The 25,647-nt window shown below is 46.6% G+C and overlaps 10 protein-coding genes across 10 annotated transcripts; 5 read left to right on the forward strand and 5 right to left on the reverse strand.

Moving 5' to 3' along the window:
* Positions 1-181: 181 nt before the first annotated feature.
* LY89DRAFT_676010 (transmembrane bax inhibitor motif-containing protein-like protein 4) lies at positions 182-1,128 on the forward strand (the record flags this gene model as incomplete). Its single annotated transcript, XM_018213551.1, has 3 exons — positions 182-352; positions 412-654; positions 706-1,128. The coding sequence occupies 3 exons, from the start codon at positions 182-184 to the stop codon at positions 1,126-1,128; spliced, it is 837 nt and encodes a 278-aa protein (XP_018064217.1).
* Positions 1,129-1,968: 840 nt separating this feature from the next.
* Positions 1,969-4,391, forward strand: LY89DRAFT_711104 (longevity assurance proteins LAG1/LAC1). The gene is made up of 4 exons (XM_018217882.1): positions 1,969-2,621; positions 2,677-2,990; positions 3,041-3,328; positions 3,377-4,391. The coding sequence occupies exons 1-4, from the start codon at positions 2,384-2,386 to the stop codon at positions 4,013-4,015; spliced, it is 1,479 nt and encodes a 492-aa protein (XP_018064218.1). The 5' UTR covers positions 1,969-2,383; the 3' UTR covers positions 4,016-4,391.
* A 763-nt stretch (positions 4,392-5,154) lies between these two features.
* Positions 5,155-6,167, reverse strand: LY89DRAFT_740927 (putative high osmolarity signaling protein Sho1; the record flags this gene model as incomplete). Its single annotated transcript, XM_018220652.1, has 3 exons — positions 5,155-5,703; positions 5,755-6,036; positions 6,108-6,167. 3 exons carry the CDS (start codon positions 6,165-6,167, stop codon positions 5,155-5,157), a joined length of 891 nt encoding a protein of 296 aa, XP_018064219.1.
* A 3,242-nt stretch (positions 6,168-9,409) lies between these two features.
* LY89DRAFT_628198 (uncharacterized protein) lies at positions 9,410-10,109 on the reverse strand (the record flags this gene model as incomplete). Its single annotated transcript, XM_018211176.1, has 2 exons — positions 9,862-10,109; positions 9,410-9,810 (listed from the first exon to the last, which is right to left on the reverse strand). Coding segments are annotated over exons 1-2 (612 nt in total), but the record flags the coding sequence as incomplete, so codon positions are not given.
* Positions 10,110-10,197: 88 nt separating this feature from the next.
* On the forward strand, positions 10,198-12,396 carry LY89DRAFT_657434 (uncharacterized protein). Its single transcript, XM_018212429.1, has 7 exons — positions 10,198-10,438; positions 10,487-10,572; positions 10,621-10,975; positions 11,034-11,262; positions 11,311-11,354; positions 11,407-11,522; positions 11,570-12,396. Exons 1-7 carry the CDS (start codon positions 10,374-10,376, stop codon positions 12,181-12,183), a joined length of 1,509 nt encoding a protein of 502 aa, XP_018064221.1. The 5' UTR covers positions 10,198-10,373; the 3' UTR covers positions 12,184-12,396.
* On the reverse strand, positions 12,380-13,117 carry LY89DRAFT_628203 (ribosomal protein S16). Its single transcript, XM_018211177.1, has 4 exons — positions 12,993-13,117; positions 12,909-12,943; positions 12,713-12,855; positions 12,380-12,665 (listed from the first exon to the last, which is right to left on the reverse strand). Exons 1-4 carry the CDS (start codon positions 13,067-13,069, stop codon positions 12,621-12,623), a joined length of 300 nt encoding a protein of 99 aa, XP_018064222.1. The 5' UTR covers positions 13,070-13,117; the 3' UTR covers positions 12,380-12,620.
* Positions 13,118-13,186: 69 nt separating this feature from the next.
* Positions 13,187-14,508, forward strand: LY89DRAFT_690260 (YjeF N-terminal domain-like protein). Its single transcript, XM_018216060.1, has 7 exons — positions 13,187-13,369; positions 13,423-13,531; positions 13,585-13,650; positions 13,704-13,798; positions 13,884-13,980; positions 14,037-14,265; positions 14,328-14,508. Exons 1-7 carry the CDS (start codon positions 13,358-13,360, stop codon positions 14,428-14,430), a joined length of 711 nt encoding a protein of 236 aa, XP_018064223.1. The 5' UTR covers positions 13,187-13,357; the 3' UTR covers positions 14,431-14,508.
* A 28-nt stretch (positions 14,509-14,536) lies between these two features.
* On the reverse strand, positions 14,537-17,009 carry LY89DRAFT_279142 (3-methylcrotonyl-CoA carboxylase-like protein subunit alpha). The gene is made up of 5 exons (XM_018206441.1): positions 16,018-17,009; positions 14,911-15,973; positions 14,784-14,862; positions 14,693-14,734; positions 14,537-14,643 (listed from the first exon to the last, which is right to left on the reverse strand). The coding sequence occupies exons 1-5, from the start codon at positions 16,916-16,918 to the stop codon at positions 14,632-14,634; spliced, it is 2,097 nt and encodes a 698-aa protein (XP_018064224.1). The 5' UTR covers positions 16,919-17,009; the 3' UTR covers positions 14,537-14,631.
* Positions 17,010-17,297: 288 nt separating this feature from the next.
* On the reverse strand, positions 17,298-18,210 carry LY89DRAFT_279192 (uncharacterized protein). Its single transcript, XM_018206442.1, has 4 exons — positions 17,986-18,210; positions 17,819-17,831; positions 17,562-17,725; positions 17,298-17,480 (listed from the first exon to the last, which is right to left on the reverse strand). The coding sequence occupies exons 1-4, from the start codon at positions 18,118-18,120 to the stop codon at positions 17,403-17,405; spliced, it is 390 nt and encodes a 129-aa protein (XP_018064225.1). The 5' UTR covers positions 18,121-18,210; the 3' UTR covers positions 17,298-17,402.
* Positions 18,211-22,126: 3,916 nt separating this feature from the next.
* On the forward strand, positions 22,127-22,841 carry LY89DRAFT_279228 (uncharacterized protein). The gene is made up of 3 exons (XM_018206443.1): positions 22,127-22,272; positions 22,331-22,610; positions 22,673-22,841. The coding sequence occupies exons 1-3, from the start codon at positions 22,213-22,215 to the stop codon at positions 22,738-22,740; spliced, it is 408 nt and encodes a 135-aa protein (XP_018064226.1). The 5' UTR covers positions 22,127-22,212; the 3' UTR covers positions 22,741-22,841.
* The last annotated feature ends 2,806 nt before the right edge of the window (positions 22,842-25,647 follow it).

Below are 25,647 nucleotides of genomic sequence, written 5' to 3' on the forward strand. Positions count from 1 at the left end.
AAGTCGACAAAGCCGTCAACGGTGGTACATGACATGAATGATTCGCCCCCGCGCTAAGCTAGCTCCCGAACTCCAACATCATCATCATCTCGCCCTCAGCAGCCCAAGTCGACCTTTCTTTTCGGCCTCCATCAGGAAAGTATTCTACGGCATCCTTCAAAACATCGACAATAATCATAAGATGGCCGGAAACACCAAATACAGCGCTGCGCCCCAGCGAGACTCTTTCGATGATCCTGCCCATTACTCTCAGGCACCACCATCGTACGCCGAGCCATCAGCGTCGAGAGATGACGCCGCTCTCCTTGGTGGCCCTAGAAGCAGCGAAGACAATATCCCAGATGACTTCAAAGTAAGTCTTCCTTCTGCGATCGCAACAGTTGTTTGTTTATGATTCTAACATGCGCCCAGTTTGGTGGCTCGGTGTCGGAAGCCACCATCGACATCCGAATGGCATTCGTCAGGAAAGTCTACGCCATCCTCTCTGTTCAACTCATCGCGACGGCCATTCTCAGTTGTATCTCTTTCTGGAACCCCTCCTACAAAGTGTGGATCCAGACAAACCAGTGGATGATGTGGGCGTCGCTTTTCGGTGCCATCGGATTTATGCTCCTGACCTTCTGGAAGCGTAAATCGTATCCTATGAACCTTCTGGTATGTTGCTCTTGGAACTCGTTATGCAGGGAATTGCTGACATCTGTGTAGTTTTTGACAGGATTCACTGCGCTTGAGGCCTACTCCATCTCAGTCATAACCTCGTTTTACGATTCGAAGATTGTGCTTCAAGCCGTGATTCTAACAGCAGGTATCTTTGTCGGACTCACCGTCTTTGCCTGCCAAACGAAATACGACTTCACATCATGGATGCCATATCTGTTTGGAGGACTGTGGACTCTCGTTATATTCGGCTTCGTTGCCGCATTCTTTCCTTATAACTCAACCGCTGAGCTGATTTACGGCTTGGTGGGTGCCTTGATCTTCTCCGGCTACATCTTGGTGGACACTCAACTCATCATGAGACATTATCACGTCGAGGAGGAGATTGCGGCGGCCATCAGCCTCTACCTTGATATCATTAACCTCTTCCTTGCCATTCTCCGCATCCTCAACAGCCAACAAAACAACTGAGACGTGGGATTCTGAATTGGAGGCTTAGGGACATTCTTTCTTCTTGGTCTGGGTTTGAGACATTCAATTTCCTTCATGAACATTTCTTCGGCGTTGAGTTAGGAGGTCGAGGAACGACAACATTCTTGCATGCTTTCAGAAAAAGGCAGTTTGAATAGTAAGAAATGGAAATTCATCGTGTACTTGTCTCTTGAATTGTTCCCTGTGGGCCAATCTCAGATAGATACCACGGTTACCACGTCCAACTGACCGAATGGTGATAATTGTGAAGCTCCATTATTCTCTTCTACAAAGCCGCCTCAATTTTTGACTCGATAGATCTGACAATTATATATCGAAAATTATCAAGTACACACATGCATGACATGAAGAGTCAGGAATTCCGATCTTCCATCAATTGGCCTACTTTACACCTAACCGGATCTTCGAACCACGACTCCCTTCTACGGCTACTCATTGGCCACGAAGTTCGGGGGAAAGTGATATGCGCTTTTCTTGGATACGGATTTCAGTTGTACTCGTCTCGTCTCGTCTCGTCTTCACCTCTCTTCTGCAGCCGAGAACCTGACTGCAGCTGCAGCGACAGCGACAGCGACATCCCTCAGTGGAGGTGAGCCTGTGAGGAGGGGTCTCCGTTGGACCCCAGCCGGCTTACAGCTTAGCACAGATGGGGCAAGGCCAGGTTGCATGGCTTTTGCACAAGCTCCAGGGACAGGACACCAGCGATAGGCACCGTAAGTAAGTCCGGAAGGGAGGACAATTTCAGGGGCGAAAAAGAGGGTCAGTGCCGCCGCCCTCGCATCAAATCGACCGTCAACGGTCGAACAAGCTTGTATCAGAAGGTTGACCTACCTGCCTGTGAGTGAATGCCAATGTCCAAATCATATCAATTGCAATCATCAACTATTCACTTGACCTCCATGTCTGCATGCAACCTGTGACTCTAATACCTGATATTATTCAATCTCATCTCGTTCGCCGATCAGGCCATGTTCAGGTTGCGCAACGAGCGTCTTCAAACATAAACCCGCGAGATAAAACCTCCTCGGCCGGTACACCGCCTTTGCTCGAAAAGCAAAGTCAAAAGCTTCCACCTCTCAACACCATACCTTCATTCTATTCTCCCTCGACCCTTATACCCTAGAATTCATGCCCAAATTATTCTAAGTCTGTCGACGACCCGAAGGAGCCATTTGCCCCTCCCAATTGGGATTTTTCACTCGCTACCGTCCACTACCAGCACCCTCAACGAACGATGACCGACCCCTCTACCAATGTCCCAATTGAAAAGCTGGACATTGAGACCCAGATTGCCTCTGAAGAGAAGATCCAAAATGGACAAATTGTCAATATTACAGAAGAGAAGCAGAAGCCGGCTGGGGCACCTTCTGCCAGATATCCTATGCGCACAATCCCCGTAAAGAGAAAAGCCAAGAAGAAAGATGAAGGCCCTCTGGAGATTGTCTGCGGATGGATCGTCGAACATCAGATTGGTATGCATCATCATCATTCTTTATAATTTACTACTATATTAACATTTCTGCATAGGTCTCTCGGTCAATCTTCTCATGCTCCTATCCTTGACACACCTATGCTTCCCGCGAGCCCGCCGCCATACCCGCAAATTCTTCGAGCTATCATACTATAATCCGGAATCCGGCCAGTACTGCGCTGGTTGGAACGATGCCTGGATGGTGTTCTACTGGATTGTGATTTTCACTGGTCTCCGCGCTGCGGTAATGGACTATTTATTGACTCCCATGGCAAAGCGTGGTGGAATTCAAACAGTGAAGAATCAAACCAGATTTGCTGAGCAGGCTTGGCTCCTGATTTACGTCTCCGTTTTTTGGACGTTAGGAGCAGTAAGTCATTGAAATTTATGCAAGAAGAAAGAATGTAACACAGAAAACAGTATATTCTCGCCAATTCCGATTACTGGTACAACTTCAAGAATCTCTGGACGAATTGGCCAAACCGTGAGATTCCAGGTCTGCGAAAGTGGTACATTTTGGTTCAGTATGCCTTCTGGCTCCAGCAAATCTTCGTCATACACATCGAAGAGAGGAGGAAAGATTACTGGCAAATGTTCACTCACCACATTGTTACAACCATGTTGATCTTCACAAGTTATGGTTATCATCAAACGAAAGTTGCAAACTTGATCCTCTGCATAATGGATGTTGTCGATCTCCTCCTTCCTGTAAGTATCAAGTCTATTCTCTTTGAACCCCCTCTGACATTCTATCAGCTCGCAAAATGCCTGAAATACCTCGGATACGGAACCATTTGTGATGTCCTCTTTGGCCTCTTCCTAGTAACCTGGTTCGCAGCCCGTCATGTCATTTACTGCATGATCTGCTGGTCCGTCTATGCCGATATCCCTGCTACCATCGATTACGGATGCTATCGTGGTAAAAACGGCGCCATCGAGGGACCATTTCCTCCTCCGGATCGTTTTGGGCATCTGTTTCAACCATTCCGGGACCCTGAAGGCATCGTGTGCTGGAATAACAGCATTAAATGGGGCTTTCTTAGTGCGTTACTCTTCCTCCAGGGCATCACTTTGATGTGGTTCTCCATGATTGTGGGAGTGGCGGTGAAAGTCCTCCGAGGAGGCAATGCGGACGATGTTCGAAGCGACGATGAAGGCGATGACGAGGAAGATGCGACTAACGACAAGATGGATTATGAGCAATTCGACGAAGCAGAGCTTCCGCCGTACGAAGAAGAAGTCGGGGTTGAGGCCATCAACCTCAAGGGGCGGACTTCCAATGCCAGCAAGACCCGTTATAAGAAGAGTGCGAGCAGCGCCACCGGTGTCAGTTTACCAGGCCACAGCGATCGAAAGGAGTTGTTAGGCAGAATTGGATGCGATAAAGGCGTTTGAGAGAGGGGTAGGTGCAAGAGAGACCTGGCGTCCATGGTTGTTGTGTGTGCATGGAATTTGTTTTCAGCAAAAAGTTTTGGGACATCGCTCCCTTCAATGGTCACGGAATACATACCCCTTCCTAGTCATCGATCATCCAAAGACAATGTGTTTATCTACATAAATCAAGGCGTTCCCCCTTTCTTTCCTTCATGAACATGTTGGTGTGAGCATGGGTATGGTTCGCTCATCCGGATTAATGGACTGGGATACTCGGGGATCTTGTTTTCTGGCGTTCTCTACATACCTATATACCATTTCCATATTATATGTGAATTTTGGGGGCAACTGATATAAATTTCATCAATCTGCAACACCGTAATTGATGAGCCGCTCTATCCAAGCCGCGTTTGCTTCCTTGACCCGAGATAAACAAGACTTCATCCGATGTTGTGCCAAGACTGCTCTGGACTTTGATTCCCATGTTAATTAATCCTCTTTGGAATACGTCTTCCCCAGGTTTCGAGTGTCCAAAATGGGTCCCAGCTCCAGACACCAAATTACGTGCAGAATAATTCTATATAGTGACAAGATAGTGCATTCAGACATCACATGGGAGGAAAGCTAGGTCTTAGGGTCATAATTCTCTTGGATTTCCTGCAAGAAATACTTTCTTTGGTATACAACGACAGTCCACATGTACCATACACAACCATCAAGTCAAATAAACGCCGTGAATTATGCCCGAAGTGCTTGTAAAAAGTATTGCCCTGCCTGCCCGCTTCATACACATGCATTCCCAGGTCAAAGACTACCGTCTTGTGCTGAGTATGCGAGCAATAGGCATTGGCGACGCAGTAAAAGGAGGCCATAGGCAGTTGCTAAAGGTATCCCGCTCGATATCAATCAATCGCTTTTCTAAGTGACCGAGAGACTCGTCCAGTTGGTTGTTTTGTAAAATAAAAAATGACTCGCATGATTCTGATGTAGCGACATCTTCTGATCAGTTGGTCGAGAGTTGAAGAGGATAAGGCGAGAAACAAAGGAAACCGGTCATATCACATTGACTTATTACATAACTCCAACCACTCCGTTTATCACCCAATCCCATTCCGTTGCACAGAGCTTTCGTCCCTAAAAGCAGTCGTATCGAGATCGCTCTATAAGAGTATCAAATAATTCGAAGGCGCAATGCCCGTATCTCCGTTCTCCTTTTTAGCTTGCCACCATCTCCCACTGACATCGGAGACTTCTAATATCTCGTGCTTCGAGAAGGAGATCTCGTTGGCATCGTCAGGGTTGGCTTCGTAAGAGTAGATGGCCTTCGCTCTGTACGGGTACTCGGTAGGTGCTACCACTTCACCAGCCGTTGGTTCGCTGCTCATTGGGCCGCTGGTAGCCAAGTTGCTGGTTGGTGCTGCTGCTGCGCCGTTTGTGAATCGTGGCTGGGAAGAGTTTCTTTCTGTGCTAGCACCTCCTGGAAATCCGGCAACTGGAGATGAAGTCTCGAAGCCTCCTAGTTGGGCAGATGTGTACATTTGTGGGGGTACGTTGGAAGAGATGGATGTATCTGGACGACCGTTGGTATAGCTGTTCGTCATGCCTCTTCCTCCTTGCGACGTCCTGTGGTCCTTATGAAGGGCAAATGAGTCGAGGTACGCACGAGGTACGGCTGACGGAGTTGATCCAAAGTAGAAAATCCAGACAATCTGTTTCTCCCGTTAGCATAGCCTCATTGAATTCGAGAATTATGTCCATACGTTGACCATAGAGAGCAGAATGTGACCAGCAGCGGTCGCCTCTTTGGCGCCATTCGAAGAATAGATTAGAGAATTGACAGATGAGCTGGTCAGCACCAGGCCGCATGCAAGATACCCAACTATTGCGACATGGTACGTTTGAGTTGTGTCCGACGCAATCACTACGAATACCCCAATAATGCAGCACATCATGTAGGCGATGGCGAACCATGAGTAATTAGGGAAGTCTGTATGCTGTGCTGTCGCGATAATCGATCCTACAAAGGCAATAAACCATGCAAGCTGTTGACAGTCAGTCAACGAAGGTTTCTAAGGTAGCCTCGACCTCGAGGCACAGCAGGACGACAACTTACCATGGCGATCGAGACGGTAGCCAACGCAAACGGGTCACCCAATATGTTGTCCATGCTCATTGTGCGCATACCTCCTGTCCTCCGACCTTTGCTATCCATGCCGAAGTTGTTTTTGCGGAGAGAGGGCGAGTCTGCTTTCTATTAGGACAACCTGTTCGGCGAGAAGGGGCTCATTTGGAACTTACGTAGACTACCGTAAGAGGGCATCAAGACTGCTCGTTCTCGCAAAGAATTATGTAGAGAATACCGCCGCGAGTATCGAATCCGATTCAATCGATTCGATAAAGGTGTCGGATGTGAGGCTGCGAGCAGAGAAAAGCAAAAATTAGCGCAGAAGGTGGTGCGGTGGACAGCGTTTCAGCGTGGCTGGCGACGGTCCTGATTCAGCGAGATTCCGGGGGCCGTGAGGGTGAAAATTAACAGAATTGAAATCGTGATCGAAACGAGTCCTCAATGCTGACAGCCGGTCCAGCACAGGAACGGGGAAAGAGAAGAAGGTCGTCGAAGGACTGTATGTAAGAGTACGAAAGGTAAGGAGGGAATGTAAGAAGGTCGAGACACGATCGGATGGGAAAACTGGGGGAAAATAATGCGCAGCGGTTCGGTGGTGAAGGGTGTTGGTGAATGGAAGAAGAGGAGGAACGTAGAGAGGACTTGAGTGGTCGGGGCCGGAAGTTGGTCTGGTCTGAACAGCGACAGGCGAGACGATTGAGTGACGGGACCGGGGCTGCAGCGACCTGGAAGTTGCGAAGTTTGATCTCGTAGGCGACGAGAAGCAGAGAAACAGAGAAACAGAGGAGAAGAAGAAGCAGAGGGGGAAAAGACAGTCTCCGCTCTGTCTTTACTTCAGATGGGTGTTCCTGTAAGGCGAAGGAGACGTTCAGTTCGGCGCAGACGGTGCAGTGCGTGCAGCGCAGTTACAGGGCTACTAGGGTTACGTGCGGGTAGGGTCAAAAGGAGGAACGAGGATCCGGGCGCGACTCAACTGCGAGGATGGATGGATTGAGCGTGACGGTGATGAGGATTTGGGCAGTGCAGCAGTGCAGCAGCAACGAGCGATGCGACAGTGATGCTGGCTGACTGGCTGGCTGGGCAGGATTCGTGTTCGTTCGCCCGTTTGACGCAGTGCAGTCGAATCGAATCCAATGCACTTTGCTTTGCGAAGAGGAAGAGAGAAAGGTACAGTACAGTACCTAGAGGCTTTGCTGTAAATTGGGTCCGGTACGGTACTATGTGCCTGGTTGGGCTGGGCTGGGCTGGACTGGGCTTCCAGGTTTCGGCGGCGATGTTGCTTGTGCCTGAATTGAATTGAATTGTATTTGATGATTTGATCCGTTTCCTTGGCTGCTGGTTGGATTCGGAGCCCTCGTCGGCGTACAGTAGTCGTCGTCGTGGTCTCGCTGGCGAAAGGCTTTAATTCGAAATCTTAGCTTGCTGCGTGCCGGGCCCCTGATCTTCTGATCCCCTGATCTTTTTTCTTCCTCGTTTCAAGGGGGTTCGCGGGTCGCGCTTCGCGATTTAATCTCGACACGACACGGACCTAATAACGAGGGGATGCGGATGCGGATGAGACGCCAGACTGCAATTGCTTGCTGCACCTTTCACCCTTCACACTTCGATTGACGTGCTGATTCGCTGCGAAGGGCGTCGTGTCGTGACCGGTTCTATTCTATTGTTGGTGAGGCGAGGATAGGACTGGTCGAAACGGTGTAAATACTTATTTGTTGTTTCGAGAACCAAAGCTTCGCTCTAGTCCAGTCGTGGGTGCGTGTCTTTCTTCTCACTCGTTCCACCAACAATGAACAAACAATTCAAGCCAGTCAGTCCAGATCAATACAATAATACAATGCGATTGCCCGGTAAAAAGTAAATCTTGAACAATGCTTCCTGCGGACGTCGGGTCGAGCTGGTAGCGCGTCGCGAGTGGGAAGGAAGTGGCTCTTGCTTTGCCGTCGTTTCAGGTCGAGGAATCTTCAGAAATTCGCTGTGAGCATGGACATCTGGGTAGACATTTATGGATTTCTTCATCATGGCGATCGATACATCTTTCACGGTCCAGATCATCCCCTCCCCAGAGACTTGACGACAACTATGCGGGGTCACCAAATCAGTGCTGTCTCTCATCTATACCCCTGCGTATAACATGCCATTTTGCCAATTGAATCTGGAGGAAGGTCGCCACAGTGGCTGTGCTCCACGTATTTAGCGTGTGGCTGACTTCGACGTGCTATTAAGCTTCATGATCGTCCGCCCACATGATGAAAGCAGTCGTTGCAGCTGCATTTCAAGTTTCTTCCTGCAACGCATACTCGTAACCCACAAATGAAGATAAAGATTAAGCTATTGTGGCAATTCACTCGGGGATGCGTGGCAAAAACGTGGTTAAGGCGAGGATCATACACCCCTCGCATCTGTGCACACAGCTCGGACCATGCGGACAAAACCCTTCAAATATCAAGGTTGGATATAGATTCACGATCTTCCAGAAATAAAAGGTTAGCATAGAGGATGAAACTATCTTGGGAGTGGAACAACTCCGAGATCAGCGTTGATAAGACTCTCTTCTCAGGAAATAGTTCTTGGTCCACTCATAGGCACTTGCAAAGGAGTCCTAATAAGTCCTAAATCCTGACTTCAAAACATCTACGTCTTCTGTAGTGTGCATGATTTCCCTTTGGATCACAGGATGGATAGACATACAAGGCTGGAATTTGTGATGAGTGACAAACTTATAGGATAGCTGATAAACTAAATGATATGAAGCATATTTCATTTCTTGCCGCGTTGAGTATTTTCATAGTTGGTAAACTATCGTACTACCCCAGACTGTCAACCTGCATTGCTGCAGCTGAGCGCTGATTTGCACTGCGAATCACAGAGGAAAGAATACCACCCGAAAACCGACTCACATTGGTTCTTCGAAAACCGGCGGATATGCCGCATCCCAATACGAATACCCCACGTGGAAGACTTCAGATCGTGAGACACGGAGCACCTACACTCCGGTCATGCTGTTTCGCCGCACCCGAATTCCATTACTGATTCACCAACTCAGCAGAAGCGAAGTCCACCTCAGCCTCACTCGTTGCAATTTGGTAAGTGGATCCTTTTTTGTCGTCATAGTATGTATCAAAGTCGTTTCCATCGGGGTATGTTTCGATCCGGAAGATCATTGGGTGACGATAGATCAACATACCCTTCATAGAAAATGGGTTGGAAACAATTCCGAAAATAGGTTGCGGAGTTGTTTCCTGGATATCAAGAAACATGAGATGTTCGGGTTATGAATTTGAGCTTCAAACCATAGCATCGTCTACCCGTTTGGCCAGTGCCACTCGCCTCAGCTGCTGTTCTACCTGTCCAACTCTCCCTTCGAGATCCGCCCAGCTATCACCTGCCCGGAGAACGTCCATAGTGTACCAACGCTGAATCAGGGCAGCACTTCTCTCTCGTAGTTCAGCAATATCTGAGCTCTGCGCCGCTTGAACATTCTCCGCTTTCGCGATACGAGGTTGTAGCTCAATGAGTTGCGTTGAGAGTTCGGTTGAGGGGATTGGCACATCCACAATTGATGTTAACCGAGATGCAGTAGCAGGATAAGAGCTTGCTGAAGCCATGATAATGGCTCTAAGACTTTCGGTATCGAGAATCGTCGGCAAATTGTCCGCGTTCAGAGACTGAAATAAGTCTGGGTACCTCGAATCTGCCAGGAGTTAGAAAATGCTTTTCTCTAAGGAAGCCGAATATAACCAACGTATTCGAAGGAGGTCTTGTATAACTCTTGATTTTGAGGCAAGCTGGTGTAGAGCACGTTCCAAAGACGCCAACCTTTGCGCGATAGGAGGCTTCCCATCTGCCGCCGAATCTTCTCCAGCTTTGCCACAGACCGCAAACTCGATCCGCCGGAGTCGTGCTTCCAAGAGATCAATGGTGTCCATAGCCGTCTTGTCGAATGTGCCGTCCATTGCGTTAGTGGTCGTGTCGATACCGGCAAGAAATCGGAGAATAAACATTAAAGCTTTCATTGACAGGGCTGAGGCGCAAGCTCTTGTGGCTGTGCGAGATTCTAGGCTAGCAAACGTGACCCCATCTCATCCACTCTTCAGAACACGAGAGTTCCAGGAACCAGCATTCACGGCTTCACAGTACACAAGACTACTCGGCACAGTCCGGTTCTGCGAAATAATTAGAAACTTCGTCTTGCCTCGAACGATGTGATTGCGCAATCCCGAGTCGAGTCGACCACAGTCTATACCTTGAACCAAAATGGCCTCCTACTCTGCGATTGCAGCCCCAAGTGGCTATACTTCCGATGCTTCAAGAGGGAGACGGTAAAATAATTCGTCTTCTAATTCAATCAGAGCTGATATCTTGACCAGGCGACGCTCCAGTAGAGCTATGAAAGACCAGAACTTTGGAGGACAAGCCTCTTGGCTCAGCAGTAATATTAACCTTGTTAACACAAGTACGTCCCCGATACGCTCTGCAGGACCTTCTAATAAGCTTTCAATAGTCATCGGTGCTGGAACTTTGGCAATGCCTCTTGCGATGTCTCATATGGGTATTGTGCTTGGAGTTGTGGTGATACTGTGGTCTGGTCTTACCGCCGCCTTTGGTCTATACCTACAAACGCGATGCGCCCGTTATCTGGAAAGAGGAACCTCTTCGTTCTTTGCATTGTCACAAATCACATATCCGAATGCAGCGGTTATTTTCGATGCTGCGATCGCTATAAAATGTTTTGGTGTTGGGGTGAGCTACTTGATAATTATTGGGGACCTCATGCCAGGTGTTGTCAGGGGCTTTAACGAGAGCGCCGATTCTATTCCATTTCTTGTGGACAGGCATTTCTGGGTCACTGTGTTCATGTAAATCTCCGGCCTTGAATCCCTGATTGTCGCTACTTTTTGCTAAATATGAGGCCAGGCTTGTCGTCATACCGCTGTCTTTTCTTCGACGCCTCGATTCGCTCAAATATACCAGCGTTGTAGCTTTGATATCGATTGGATACCTAGTCATCTTGGTTGTGTATCATTTTGCAAAGGGTGATACGAAGGCAGACCGAGGTATCATCAGGGTTATTCGATGGGGTGGCCTCGTGCAAGTACTGCAAAGCTTTCCCGTCATTGTTTTTGCATATACGTGCCACCAGAACGTAAGCATGGAAATTTCTACGGCCCTTACAGCGACTAATTCGTGATAGATGTTCTCGATCTTGAATGAAATCAAAGACAACTCTCCGAGACGGTTGGTCATTCTGAGATCGACATTAAGTAGCTGTAAACTGACTTAAATCAAGTACCACTAGTGTCATCGCTGCAAGCATAGGTTCTGCTGCGTCAATATACATACTTGTCGCCATCACTGGCTATCTTTCGTTTGGCAACAGTGTCGCTGGAAATATTGTTGGGATGTGTGAGTAGTGGTGTGGCTGATTTGATTGAACCTGGCTAATCAATCAGATGTCCCCTCAATTGCTTCTACCATTGGCAAGGCAGCCATCGTCATCTTGGTCATGTTCTCATATCCGCTTCAAGTGCATCCATGCCGAGCTTCGGTTGATGCCGTATTGAAATGGAGGCCATACGGCTTAAAGAGCTCACGTAACTCACCTAATAGCTCACCAGCGAGAACAGTGCCCTTGCTCACAGGCGCTTCAGCTCAACCTATTGCCAGAAATGACACCATCGGCGAACTTAGATTTGCCATAATTACAACCGTGATTATTATCCTAAGTTACACCGCTGCCATGACAGTATCCTCGCTTGACAAAGTTCTGGCCTACGTCGGCAGCACTGGCAGCACGAGCATCAGCTTCATCCTTCCCGGCTTGTTCTATTACAAGATTTCCTCGCCAGACTCTATCCATCACCAGCGACTCTCAAAAGACGAGGATGAAGCTGACAGTGGCGAAGAGGACGAAGAAGGATTGCTTGGTCAGGGTAACTCGAGAACAATGCCTTGGCGGAAGACAATATTACGAAAGCTTTCTCTCGCTTTGGCAATATACGGGCTTTTCGTCATGGTCCTATGCTTAGGAACGAACATGTTCTTCTCTGGTGGAGGTGGACACTGAATTTCTGTGGAATATCTCATGTTGCGGGCATTGCTGGAGTCTTGATTGGTCACGGCGTCCAGCGAGCATTTTTACTAAACATAAGGATCCAGTCTTGGTAGGCTGGAGTAGAACAGTTACAAACAGGGTTAGAGGTGATATATAGAATGTCATCCTTGTCACATAATTCCAACGTGCTATCATAGGTAGAAAAGTTGTAAGAATCTTCTCATGAATTGGTACTTCTATCTTTTCTGTCCATCCCCTGGACAAAAACCATAAGTGTTGCCATTAGTCACTACTTTGTTGTAGGAGTTGCAAATCATGCGATCAAAGACTTCGTGACTTCGACGCCTTCCTGATACATTCATGGCCTATGTACCATGTCGGAACGCCTCCATATGCTATACATGTCGCTGAATCGTACAATTATCTCCTACAAGCTCTTCTCTCATCCTCTACTTCGACGTTGTAGGTCTGTATTTAGGCTCGAGCAAACCGGCCTGTTCCAATGTCAGTACGTCCCTAGAACCTCTCTTGTCCACCATACCATTGATAATAATCTCCAGGCAGGGTCACTTGGTTGTGCACCAACTCCCAGCCAGTATTTTGCTCGCGCAGAATCTAATTTGACGTCCTTAAATGGCTTTCCCTCTCCATCAGTTGGTGCCTTTGGTATTGGATCGTAGGTCCCTTTTCAACAGTATCAGTCTGCATATCTTTCTTTTCCGAGCTCGATATCGTACCCAATACTTCAATAGGCTTGCTGTTTCGTGCAGTCCTGCAGATTTGTTAGCAAGTTGCATTCGTGCCCATTCATTTGAGCTTACCGTGCCTGTGCAACAACAATATTGTAGAAGGGTGCCTTGCGACGCCCGAATCGTGCTAATCTGATCTTAACAACCATTGTGGAGAAATGGTTGTCGTTGCTAGATGTCGCTGTTTGTCAAATTTGAAGTTCGCGAGTATTAGGGCGGAAATGTTGCCGCCCCGCTCCGCTTCCACTCTCTCTCGCCTGTTTGCAAGGTGATGTCAACTTCTTCGCTCAGGTGGTGGTGAAATCCATCAAAGTTTCATTACGAATACTTCTAGTGAAGTAAATTCAACTTTTTCAAGCAATTTAATACATCCTCTTGTGCCCCTCAACGTCACTACGGAGAGCACGTCTCTAACTTTAGCCAAATAACAAGCAATCATGGCGATCAAGGTACAAGTCCCGAAGCTGGTGGATCTTAAGCATATGCTCACTCGTCGTTCAAGACACTTTCTGCAAAGAATGCTGCCGCTTTGGACAAGGATCTTATGAGCATCGGTGCATTCTCAATCGATCAGCTTATGGAATTGGCAGGGTTGTCAGTTTCTCAGGCAGGTTCGATGCTCTGTATTTACTTGACTTTGGCTTTGTTTTCTGAAGCGGGGCAGTCTATCGTGTCCACCCTCCGACCAGAGGGAGAAGAGTGCTCGTTGCTTGTGGTCCAGGCAATAATGGTGCGTCTAAATGTCCAACTTGGGAAAAAGGAACATAACTGAGCTAGATTTAGGTGGCGATGGACTTGTTGCTGCCAGACATCTGTGGCACTATGGTTACAAGCCAACGGTATACTATCCGAAGCAGAGCAAGAATGATCTCTATCAAGTATGTAGACCGAATTTCAAAGTCCATCTAATAACTCTTGTGTGACTCGGAGATATGTTACAGATGCTGAACTTTGTCTTGGCAGCGCCTCTCAACCCAACTTAAAAACTTGAATGTCCCGTTCACGGAGGATTTCCCAGCTGCACTCAAGGAATCAGATCATGTTGTTGATGCGATATTTGGTATGTGTTGTCATCGGCATTTCCATCTCTGCTCAAGCTTTGGCTAAAAGTCCGAGGTTTCTCGTTCTCCGGTAAAGTTCGCGAGCCATTTCCAGCTGTCATTGAAGCATTGTCAAGTACCTCAATCCCAGTCACCTCTGTCGACGCACCTTCCTCCTGGAACATTGAGGATGGACCACCGTCTTCAGGCCCAGGTTCGACTTTCAATCCTGCAGTTCTGGTTAGTCTTACAGCACCAAAGCCTTTGGTTAAGTATTTCAAAGGGCGACATTTTATCGGTGGGCGGTAAGTACATTTCATCCAAGTTGTTCTGTCACATAAATATTGCTCATAACACTCTCCATCAGATTCGTAAGTCCAGATATTCAGAAAAAGTACGATTTGGATCTCCCAGACTACGAAGGTATCGATCAGATTGTGGAGGTCGGGGCAAATGGTCAGAAGTTGTAAAGTAGTGTACATTCTACAAGCCAGGACTTAGGTCAATTCCCAGTTTCTAAGCGACGTCTAGTCTGTCTAGAGCCCAAATATTTGCGCCTATGCTTACTCTGTGCCTCCCCATCTTGATGCCTCTCTCATGCAGGTACCAGGCAGGAAGCTTTGGAAGATCGCATTCCACTAACCTTGCTCCACTGAGCAACGAGATCTCCATCATTTTCCATCCTGGTTTGTATTAGCTTACTGGTCTTCAGGCGAGTTTCTTAGTACGAACCTCCTCAAACAAAACCAGTACTGTTCCAGCTTTACAAATATCCTTGAAAAGTTAGACGACAACAAATCGGGCACTACGTAGTGTCACTTACGCCAGCTTTGTGAACGAGCTTTGCAACAATGCCATTTTGGGGAGATCGTATGACCGTCTCCATCTTCATGCTCTCAATTCTGTTAATTTGTCAGAACTTACCCAAATATAAGTCGGATACATCTTACACTACCAGCGGCTGATCTTTCTTTACTTCGTCTCCTTCTGCCACTTCATTTCTCAAGACTTTGCAGGGCATTGGTGCTAAGACGCTGTTCGTTACATCTTTCAATCCCAAGGCCTTCTCGAACCAATTAGGTAAGGCAAGAGTCAAATTAAACTGTCTGCCACGTTGAAACAGAGCAAGCTTGTCACCATTGATAATCAAAGTGCTTTCGATCCGGGTTTGGGGAAAGAATGTCGAGATTGTCGGAGATCTAGGTTCGCAGACCACATCTGGAAACAACTGATCAATTCCTGAACCTTTGACCGCTACCTGGAAGAGGTTCGAACTGGATTGCTCCAGGTCCACTGTGATTGGTCCGGAGGCCCCATCAGAAAGAAAGGTATACTGGCGAGAACTACTTCGACCAAATCCAACAGTCTCTGCATGTGGACCATGGTCTATTTTTGATGCGTGCGAAATAAGCTCGTTTGACAATAGGCCCAGAGCAGCTTGAGCAAAACACTCCGGCTCAAATGCTTCAGGGGCGAACAATTCATCGCTATGCTTCTGGATGTAGCCAGTCTCCACTTCACCTCGGATGAAAGCGGAGCTGCCACAGATCTTCTTTAAGAACTCAATGTTGGTGCTCAAACCGACCACCTCGTAATCTTGAAGTGCAGCATGTAGCTTCCGAATTGTAACTTCTCGTGTTGGTCCGCTAACGATGAGCTTGGCAATCATACCATCATATGCGGAGGAGACTGTATCTCCTTCGATAAAGCCGGCATCAATGCGTACACTGTCGGAAAGTTTTGGTGTACGAAGGTGAATAAGCTTGCCAGAATCAGGCACAAAGTTTTGATTCGGATTCTCAGCGTATATGCGAGCCTCAATGGCCCATCCGCGCTCCGCTATCCGCCTAGCGATTGCGTCCTGATCAAGTGGTAGGGGCTCACCAGCAGCAACTTTGAATTGCCACGAGACAAGATCCTCTCCTGTAATCTCCTCAGTCACAGGATGCTCAACTTGGAGCCTTGTATTCATTTCCATGAAGAAAAACTCATTTGTATCATTGTCGAAGATGACTTCTAATCTCAGCGAGAGTCTTCAATGATGATCGGGTTCTTACATTCTACGGTGCCTGCACCTTCGTATCCAACAGCCAGTGCGGCAGCTCTTGCCATCTGCCATAAATCTTGTCTTATGTCTTCTGCTAAATTTGGTGCCGGGGCTTCTTCGAGGATTTTTTGATGCCGTCTTTGGAGACTGCAATCACGCTCGCCAAGAGCTACCGCATTTCCGTGCTTGTCTGCGAATATCTGGACTTCGATATGTCTTGGTGTAGCAATGTATTTTTCGACCAACATCACATCATCGCCAAAGGAGTTTCTACCCTCGCTTTTCGCACTTTCCAATTTGTCTAGAAATTCCTGTTCATGTAGAGCAATTCTCATACCTTTCCCCCCGCCTCCCTTCACAGCCTTCACCATGACTGGAAAGCCAATTTTCTTGGCCTCCTCCAACAGATACAAAGGATCTTGATTTGTTCCATGGTATCCAGGTATACATGGCACACCGGCTTGAGTCATAATGTCCTTGCTTTTCGACTTGTTCCCCATTGCCTCGATAGCTTTCCATGGTGGCCCTATAAAGACCAATCCCTCTTCGACGCATCGTTTTGCGAATTCCGAATTCTCACTAAGAAACCCATATCCCGGGTGCAAGGCAACGATGCCTCGTGATTTGGCTATCGAAATAATCCGTTCTCCGTCCAGGTACGCGTTCGCGGCGCCGAGATTCACGGCGAAAGGGCTTGAAAGGGCATGTTGAGAATGGGCATCGGGGTCTGTATAGATCGTGGTGCATGTTGCTCCAAGATCCGACGCTGTGCGCCCGACACGTAGAGCTATTTCTCCTCGATTAGCAATGAGGACGGAGGTTATGGGCTTGATTGGAATGCTTGAAATATGGCGGCGGTGGGCGGTTGAAAGAGCGCGGCGGAAGGGCCGTGATCGATTGAGAGTATACATGGTGATAATTTCTGAATTGTCAAGACCAGGAGTGACAACCCCTCGAAACTAGGGTTTTGAACATTGGATTAAAGAAGAGTGTTGATATTTGGGGTTGAACTCTGGAGGTTAGGTTAAGCCGCTTGCCCCGCGTCTAGCCGTGCCGAAGGACCAAGTGTGGAATGCGGAGTCCCCGCAATCACGTGTCACTCCTCTGCGATGGTTCCAAGGTCGTTGTAAGCAAGAGGAGCGGTTCATGGTTAGTAGGCATATAACGAAGTTTTACTAATTATATCAATTGGCCTTGTTTGAAGCACAATTTACCACGATCATGATCCAGCTTAGATACATTTTCTTCGCTTAGAGCGTTAAGTAAAATATGTTACAACTTTCACACTTCCTCTCATACAATTTTGCCATGGCCACGAGGTTTAAGTCTGATGATGATCCTTGGAATTACCGTCGAGATATCCAAACGTCAGAGCAACAAACGAGCCGTACCTGCTTAGGGAGCTGTTGGCGTGACAGTAGTCAAAGTTACCCCCACACATTTAGTGCCTGTGGAATCCACAGTCAATTGGGCCTGTGAATCAAATCAGCATTACGAAGGACCCGAGGTGCCATTATAGTCCTTGCTTGCAGATCAACAAGAATTGGAACTTACTGCTCCATCGTGACCACTTTGGCACGCAGTTCCAGATTTGAGCGCTCCTCCCACAAGGCTGACAAATTGTGTACCCGTAGCGGCGCAGTCTACAGCTTTGAAATCGGTCCCATTAAAGCCAATGCATGCCTGTTTCCCCACAAGGTCCGGTCGAAAACTGGCATCTGAAAGCTCTCTCAGTACAGTAATCTATAAGATGGATGAAGAGGAAGTTTTCGGCATGCTTTGGGGTTTCGACAGCTCCGAAGATAACATACCAAAGCTTCTTTGCTAGGATAGATTAGTATGCATTTCTCACAGAGATCTAGCAAAGAGATTATTCAAGAAGTTGAGACACATCTTCTTTGAGGAGCAGCTCCCGAGGATGATCCCGAAGATCTGGGCTTCTAAGATGAACGCAAAACAGGAGCAGAAATTAACGTACTACAAGGAGTACACTGTCTCCAGAGGCAGATGTCGAAGGCGTGACTTGTCGGTCGGCTGAGGTGTTGACGCAAGCTGCATCGACTATTTCGCCTTGAAGTGATATCAGCCTCCTGGCAACGATGACTGAGATCATGGTCGGCGGTTGCGGTTGAGGAAGAAGACGGGATTCGGAAAGTATACCATTGTTTCGAAAAGTGAGGCATTCATTTCCGGCCACTCCACCTACCTCCTTCATGACAATGGTCGATGCGCTCCGTGTGACTGCCGCGGCGCTTGAGGCCTTTTTCACGGCCGCCACATTCACGCCCGCGTAAACAGCAAATGCGCATAGTACTAGCCGTGCGAAGTCCTTCATGATGGTATAAATAACGAGAAAACAAGAAAAAGAAGAGGTATCAATATTCTAGTAAAGACCGTCAAAAGGGGGGAAAAGATAAGAAGAGCAGCCCAGCTTGCTAAGAATGAAAAAAATAATAAACTGACGAGGCAAAGGAGACGATGAAGCATGAAGAGAACCTAGGGTATTTGTATCGAATTTGGAATCCATCGCAAATCTGCCATCTGATCACGATGCTTCATACCCATGTACAGCCCATGGTGAAGCTACGATGATCCCCGAGATCAGTTCAAACCAGTTTCCAGATCCGAAATTTTCCAGTTTAAACACCTTGGCCCGATTTGAAGTAAGAGATTACGAGAAACCTCGGGTGCTGTCCCGCTTCGATGTTCTCATTTGAATGACATCTGATTACGGAAGCCATGCTGTAGCTGAAGAAGTGCAAAGGTGTGCGGAAAATAATTGCGATGCTCAAGACATGCGGTACAATTTGAGAACTTAACGTCGGCTGGAAGTGTATGGTAGAGTGAGTCTACTAGCTTGCTAGTTTAAACCTGTTGGGGTCAAGCGGCGATATGGAACATCTCTGTGCCGATCATTGAGCCTCTTCCACTTTGCATCTGCAGATCATGCAAGACGACATTGAGGCGTCTCGGGTGTAATAACTCAAGTCCTCAAGGATGTTGTGAACTCAATATCGACTCCATTTCCCATATATATCGACTCCTTAAGGTTTTAGTCTCTCGGCAGAGCAGCTACCAGAAGAGCTGCTCATCACCCAACACCGCGATATCTGTGGTAGAATTTCCGTCAGTTGTCATTCTTGCAGCGGTGATTGGCTCGGCATGCAGAGTGCGCTGGAGCCGCCTGAAAATTTTGTATATTTGGTTCTTCGCATCCTGCACAGTTCATGTCTTCCTCTAATCTCATTGCGAATATCCCAAGGCTTCTTCCAGGGTCAGTCAGCTTCTTCGAGACCTTACATTTCAATGCCCTTTTGCCTAGAAGCTTGTGGGTATTCGCGATCATGATCACAAGAGCTGCTGAGTGTTTATCGATTTCGATAACTTATTTGATATTCGGGCGTAAGCGCAAACGCACACTTACTTTGTCCCACGGCGATTAACAAAGTTATTGTCATTAGTCCGTTCTTCGCGCGTCAGTAACTATTCACTATTCCAATGACGAGGGCGCAGGATATATCTCAAGTGTCAAGGCATACATGCAACAAAGCGTGCAAGTACTCCAGAAAGGGGAGTGCCAACAATCTTTTTAATGTGGCATCGCTAGTCACATGCGGCAAGTATCTCATGCTCCGGCCAAAGCAGAGATAAGAATGACTCTAGTATTAGAAAACGCCTTTCAGCAGGTAACCATTCTGAGCGCACTCAGTCCAGACCCTTGGCACTTCTTGCCGATCCGCTGCCTTTAGCCTTCTTGGCCTGTGCCGAATACTCAGCTGCAAGACCTTTTCTTTGCTCTTGGAATTCCCTACTGCACATGCCAGCTTTACAGCTTCTCGCTCTTTCATTGCTTTGCCAATCAAAGGAGTCCGGTCGGTATTCCATCTGATCTAGCTATATACCTGGGAATATCTAAGAAGCTAAATATAAATAGCCAGATAGTATAAGACCACTTAGATGAGGCATGTTATCAGTTCCGGACATATCGTCGACATCTAGACTCGAAGGTTGCCTTCGCCATCATGAAGATTATCATGCTCCACATTTATAGCAGCAGTGATCGCGATTTACACACTCTCAGAATGGATCAATTGGCGGAGTTCATGGACAGGGCTTCTACAGAGAGAGCCATGTTGCTCATAGAAAGCCTGTCATCGTAGCAGTGCAAATATCCACGAGGCCAGTGCGATGCTCAGGTGAAACAGTGCCAGAGAAACAATGGGCGTGATCTTGTCACAATTGAACGAGGAATTGCCGCGCAGACGCCGATAGCGAGCCTGGATCTCTTCGTGAGCAAAGTCCCGGAACAGCCAATGCCGTTGATGTACGTTGGGAAAGAGCGGAAAGTTTGGGGACATGATGTAAGTTGGAAGTCCTTATCAATGCCGGGGCTTGGGATGGATGAGGGTGGAGTCTTGGCAGTTCATATCGTCGGGGTATTTTCCATCCATAGTATGGACTAAGTGCTCCTGGTCCTGCAAGATGGGGAAATGATCACAACAATTAAGTGAACCCCAAGACACTCGTTGCTCTGCTTGATTGCTCTCTCTTGACTTGGTGATAGTAGAGACTTCTCGCTATCTGACATCTGAGCTTTCCGAGACGCTTCTGAAGATTACGAACTGCAGAAGACTCTTCCCATAAAGCCCACTGTGCGCTGCTACAAGTTCCACAATGTGGTTTATATATTCCGGTCAGAAGTCTACGAGACCAAGCAACAGACGAGCAAGCATCCGACGTCAGAGTTGGCGAGGGTAGCCAGCGCCTTGAATGGGGCGAGACAGGGTCTTCGGAGCGCGGACATGATGTGTGGGTGGAGAGGCTTCGTCAGGCTCGAAGCGATTGTGAAGCTGGCCAACGAATAACTTTCTTACTAAACCAATCATCCACTCACACGAGTAGGGATTCCAACTGTGTCACCAGTGCCTGCATCATATTGATTGTTCACGATCTCAAAAGAAATTATCATGAACTTGGCAACGCGTTCCAGTTCACCTCGGTGCCGAACTGGTTTCTCCGTGCTGCCAGGTGAGCTTGGCTGATAAAAGCGAATGGGGACCTAGCCTGACCAAAAGAAGGACATGATTGGAACTATGGCTCACTTCCCGGTTATGAACACAGTCAGAGCGGGAACACATGGTTCGCTAACGACATTCTTCGATAACGTTAGCACTACCACGCGGCTCAACTGTTGCCCAGGCAGGTGCCATATCTGTCTCGTATGGGACACAATACACCAATGGATCTTACTGGTTGAAGAGTACATTCGCTGTCGAGGCCCAGGACGTCCAAATTTCCTGGGGATACGCTGGTTTGCGGGAAGGCCGAAATCTAGATGTAGCTTCAATCTCGTCGCATCCTCAACTGTTTCGTGGCCGTGGCCATGGTCCGGAGTATTCTTTCTGTCGTTATCTCGATTCTCTCGTATCATTTTCGCCATTTCTATTCGCTGACATTGTTCTTTGAGGTGGATTCTACCCGGAAATCCTATGCGATCAGCCTCATTCCTCTCCAGGGGAGCTGGTTACTTAGCCGAGATGAAATACCACCTTGCTATATTTTCTTACCCACTACCAACAATTATATATTTCGTCTTCCCACTAAGTCACCCAGTCCGTTATCTATATCTGCCTATACGAGCCTTTGGTTATTGCAGTGGTGCAATATTTCTCAACCATCGATAACGCGCTGTCCAGTCACTTCGCCATCGGGCCAATGGATCCATGCTATTTGATACAATACATAACACTTCACAAGAATTTGACGGCTCGTACCTTGATTTACGCTCATCGGGCTGCGGTCTAATAAATTCTGCTTCCGGGGCCGGTACCTCATCAGGCCGAGTGGCATGCTTTATCTGATTATTGTGATTCCAAGCGTCTGTAATTTACTGTCAGCGCGGGTTGCGGTTGTGGAAGACATCTGCTTGCCATCGTTCCAATATCCAGTATCGTGGCTTCCCATAATTCATCCCTTGATTGCCCATACGGACTCCAGCGATATGAGGTGATGGATGATCTTGATTTTCGGACCAATTCTTGAAGGCAGGGAACGAATCGACGGCATGGGAAAACCCAACTTTCGTCTTGCAGGTCCTTACTCGGCCTGTACTTAAGAAACGGAGCTGCTTCGTTCTTCTGTTCTGTTCTTGTTACTGTATTCGCACTTATCAGAGCATCAACTCAAACACGTCCGTCTATACGCAATGCTTCTCTCCAGACTCGCACTGGCTTCAGTGCTTGCTTTTGCCAACGTTGCCTCATCTGTGAGTTCATACTCATCCATACCAAGAACACCATTATCTAACTACACCTTTTCTACAGCAAGTGATAGTCACGATTACCAATACTGTAACTGTGGTGACAGTAACCGTCACTCCCAAATCTACGTCAATATCGTATACCTACGTCACAGTGACGGGAAGCAGCCCACCTTTGACAACAGCGTCCACTTCCACTCTCACTGTGGTGGTAACAGCTACCGGAGTAGCAACGCCAACAGGATCAAGTTGCCCGATAGAAGAATGGGGCCAATGTGGTGGTGAAGGGTATGGTGGGTCGTGTGGCCGGTGCGCCAGTAATGCGGTCTGCAAGTACAAGGACAGTAAGTATTGACAGGGACTATGTTTTGTGTACAGATCAATTCTGATTAATGTCCGTTTGTAGTTTGGTACTCTTATTGTAGCAACCTCCCTGAGGTGGTGCATGCAGTTTCCACGATATACATGCCATAGGCAAGGGTATCTCTCAGGTGTGGCAAGATGCAGGTGGTACCTAATTGTCAGCTATGATTCGTGTAGGACAGGCACAGTAAACTGTATCCGAATAGTGGCGGTTGTTACGTCTCTTCCCTCACCCTGTGTGAGGTCACGTGGGTTGGTATGGTGAATGAAGTAGGATAAGGCAATTGTATTTGAAGTCAAGAATACTAACGAAGTTGAGCACAAAGCTCCTATCTATGGCAGAAGTGCCAGTCATATATACTGCTCCTCTAGTGGTGGGTCGAGATGGAGCGCAGGAGCTCCTAGGAGCTCCGCCCGCTCCTCAGTGCTCCACCACGTGACCCAGAGTCCACCGAGGTGACTCAGCGAGCTCACGTGCACGTGGTCGTGACAGCGGTGAGGATGAAATTTATAATGAATCTACACGTAATTAACGACGACGCCAAGAAATTAAAGCAAATTACGAACAAAATAAATAAAAATCTAAGTTTTTTATATATAAATTATTTTCTTAATTTTTTATATTTTATAATATATTAAAAAAAAAATTTTTTTTATTTTTCTAAATTTAATTTTTAATAAATTTATCGAAAATTTTTATAATTTTTTATCGGGAGTATAGGCTAGGCGCCACCCTATTGGCTGAGACCGGGCCGGAAGATCAGACAGGATTAGCGGGACTAGCCGTTTCGTATAAAAGCACGTGGTGTAAGCAGATTTATGCAGTAGCTAGTATATAACTCGTACGACGTAGTACGAGTTAAAGGGTAGACGTAATACTACGATTAGTACAGCACCTGCTGCTTGTTGTGGCCGCGTCTCACAGCACATGCAAATATCACGTGATTTACAGCTGAATACTGTGCTTCCAACAATTTTTTATAATTAATAAATTAAATTTTTAAATTTATAATAAATTTTAAAATTATATTATAAAATTTTTTAATTAATAAAATATAAAGCAGTTACACGATATTATCGACTAGATTTTAATTATTAATCATAAAGCTAAATTTCTAGCCTCGTTGCGTAAGCAAGTTAAAAGTGCTCATTACACGGACTATTATTTTTCCACGATCGCTTAGTCGTATTAAACAAAGAAGACTCCCTCAGAGTGCACTTTATCAGAGAAGCTCACAACCAGCTGTTGACGGCGCACTCGGGAAGGGATAAAACGTACGAAATCCTCAGACAGCGTTACTTCTGGCTATACATGCTACGAAACGTGGCTTAGTACGTACGGAATTGCTATGACTGCTGTAAAGCGTCCATCCCTCGGGACAAGACCCTTAGATTACTACAGCCTTTACTAATTCCAGAACGACTTTGGCAACGCTTGTTTATAGACTTCTGCTCCTTCCTAAAGAATAAGCACGATTATGAGTTTATATATATAACAATCGATCGATTGTTTAAACAAGCAATTTTTATTCTTTGCTATTGTCGGGAGTATAGCCCAGGGCGCCTCTGACTCGGAAGGTGAGTACTGACTCGGTCGGATAAGGACAATCCGGCGGGTGAGAGTTATCCGCGTGATCTACTGTTTCGGGCCTCCACGTGGGTGTCGAATATTATGCGTACGAGTCAAGCCTCGTACGATACTCTGTATATAGCTGGCTTACTGCCCTTAGTTTTGAGGGCAGACTTAATACCACAGATAGAAGGAATATAACCTCATCGTAGTACGGTCTCATCCAAACGAATCACGTGATTATTAGCTGTATATTGTGTTTCCAACAATTTTAATTAAACAGAAAATTATATTAAATTAAAAATTTTCGATGTATTATTTAAAAAAAATTATTTTCTCGGAAAATAAAAATTAATTCGGATTCCGTAATTATTTTATTAAAACGATTTAACGTTATTATTATAATTATTATAGTCATAAGGCTTGTAGGCTATAGGCCTAGCAGGCGAGGAATCGAAGTAAGTTAGCGGGTCACCTAATAGATCATTGATCCTCATTAAGGGTTAATAAGGCTCATTAATCTGAAGGACAGAGGTTCTATATAACAATAGGCTGTCGCCCACTATATAGGAGCCTTGTGCTCAACTTGATTAAATTTCCCTAACTATAATATTATTGCCTTATCGTACTTCATTCACTATACTAACCCACGTGACCTTACTAAAGTAAGGAGAGAGTCGTGATAATAGTACGCACTCAGAACAATAGAATCAAAACGTACGCACTAGTATGTGAATAATAGACAAAGAACTAAGAAAGTGGAAGAGTATTAAGGATGTAATAGACTAGATTAGGTTGAGATGCAAGAGGTGATCTATTCTTAGAATACTAAGGTGAAGAGCTAAGGACAGCTCTCAGAAGTGCTTATATATAGGATTCTGCCAGGCGGTGAGTTGTCACGTGATAGAACTGAAACCAGCACTGTGACAGAGGACAGATAAGCTGGATCCTTAAACACTAACTGAAATAATCACGTAACCTAAACCTTATTCAACTTAGAACCGTAATGTCACGACTCTCTCCTTACCCTGGTAAGGTCACGTGGGTTGGTATAGTGAATGAAGTAAGATAAGGCAATGATATTATAGTTAGGAAAACTTAATCAAGTTGAGTACGAGGCTCCTACCTAGTGGGCGACAGCCCGTTGTTATATAGAACCTTTGTTCTCTAGATCAATAAGCCTCATTGACCCTTAATAAGGATTAATAATCCATTAAGTGACTCGCTAACCTATTTCGATCCCTCGCTTACTAGGCCTATAGCCTACAAGCCCCGTAATTATAATACGTAATAATTATTTAAATAAAATTTTTTTTTTAAAAATTATTAATTGTCACGGTTCTGGAGTCACGGGCTCGCTAAGTACTCACGTGACCGCTCACCTGTATATATGCTCTGCCTTCCGGCGCTTCTTTCCTTCCTTTCCTCTTTACCTTTAGATCCTAAGA

Source organism: Mollisia scopiformis (assembly GCF_001500285.1).
Source record: "Mollisia scopiformis unplaced genomic scaffold LY89scaffold_28, whole genome shotgun sequence".
Classification (NCBI taxonomy): domain Eukaryota; kingdom Fungi; phylum Ascomycota; class Leotiomycetes; order Helotiales; family Mollisiaceae; genus Mollisia; species Mollisia scopiformis.

Excerpts from the sequence above, each read along its gene's own strand:
- LY89DRAFT_711104 (XM_018217882.1), top strand. The coding sequence starts at position 2,384 with ATGACCGACCCCTCTACCAATGTCCCAATTGAAAAGCTGGACATTGAG. Across the intron at positions 2,622-2,676 it reads GATCGTCGAACATCAGATTG|GTCTCTCGGTCAATCTTCTC; the intron begins GTATGCATCATC and ends ATTTCTGCATAG. Across the intron at positions 2,991-3,040 it reads TTTTTTGGACGTTAGGAGCA|TATATTCTCGCCAATTCCGA; the intron begins GTAAGTCATTGA and ends CACAGAAAACAG.
- LY89DRAFT_657434 (XM_018212429.1), top strand. The coding sequence starts at position 10,374 with ATGGCCTCCTACTCTGCGATTGCAGCCCCAAGTGGCTATACTTCCGAT. Across the intron at positions 11,263-11,310 it reads CATATACGTGCCACCAGAAC|ATGTTCTCGATCTTGAATGA; the intron begins GTAAGCATGGAA and ends AATTCGTGATAG. Across the intron at positions 11,355-11,406 it reads AAAGACAACTCTCCGAGACG|TACCACTAGTGTCATCGCTG; the intron begins GTTGGTCATTCT and ends ACTTAAATCAAG.
- LY89DRAFT_628203 (XM_018211177.1), bottom strand. The coding sequence starts at position 13,069 with ATGGTTGTTAAGATCAGATTAGCACGATTCGGGCGTCGCAAGGCACCC. Across the intron at positions 12,944-12,992 it reads ATTGTTGTTGCACAGGCACG|GACTGCACGAAACAGCAAGC; the intron begins GTAAGCTCAAAT and ends ACAAATCTGCAG. Across the intron at positions 12,666-12,712 it reads CCTGGAGATTATTATCAATG|GCCGGTTTGCTCGAGCCTAA; the intron begins GTATGGTGGACA and ends ACATTGGAACAG.
- LY89DRAFT_690260 (XM_018216060.1), top strand. Across the intron at positions 13,532-13,584 it reads GTTGTCAGTTTCTCAGGCAG|TCTATCGTGTCCACCCTCCG; the intron begins GTTCGATGCTCT and ends GAAGCGGGGCAG. Across the intron at positions 13,799-13,883 it reads GCAAGAATGATCTCTATCAA|CGCCTCTCAACCCAACTTAA; the intron begins GTATGTAGACCG and ends TTGTCTTGGCAG.
- LY89DRAFT_279142 (XM_018206441.1), bottom strand. The coding sequence starts at position 16,918 with ATGTATACTCTCAATCGATCACGGCCCTTCCGCCGCGCTCTTTCAACC. Across the intron at positions 15,974-16,017 it reads AGGTGCAGGCACCGTAGAAT|TCATCTTCGACAATGATACA; the intron begins GTAAGAACCCGA and ends TGAGATTAGAAG. Across the intron at positions 14,863-14,910 it reads AAAGATCAGCCGCTGGTAGT|AATTGAGAGCATGAAGATGG; the intron begins GTAAGATGTATC and ends ACAAATTAACAG.
- LY89DRAFT_279192 (XM_018206442.1), bottom strand. The coding sequence starts at position 18,120 with ATGATCTCAGTCATCGTTGCCAGGAGGCTGATATCACTTCAAGGCGAA. Across the intron at positions 17,481-17,561 it reads AAAGTGGTCACGATGGAGCA|GCCCAATTGACTGTGGATTC; the intron begins GTAAGTTCCAAT and ends TTTGATTCACAG.
- LY89DRAFT_279228 (XM_018206443.1), top strand. The coding sequence starts at position 22,213 with ATGCTTCTCTCCAGACTCGCACTGGCTTCAGTGCTTGCTTTTGCCAAC. Across the intron at positions 22,273-22,330 it reads TTGCCAACGTTGCCTCATCT|CAAGTGATAGTCACGATTAC; the intron begins GTGAGTTCATAC and ends CCTTTTCTACAG. Across the intron at positions 22,611-22,672 it reads GGTCTGCAAGTACAAGGACA|TTTGGTACTCTTATTGTAGC; the intron begins GTAAGTATTGAC and ends GTCCGTTTGTAG.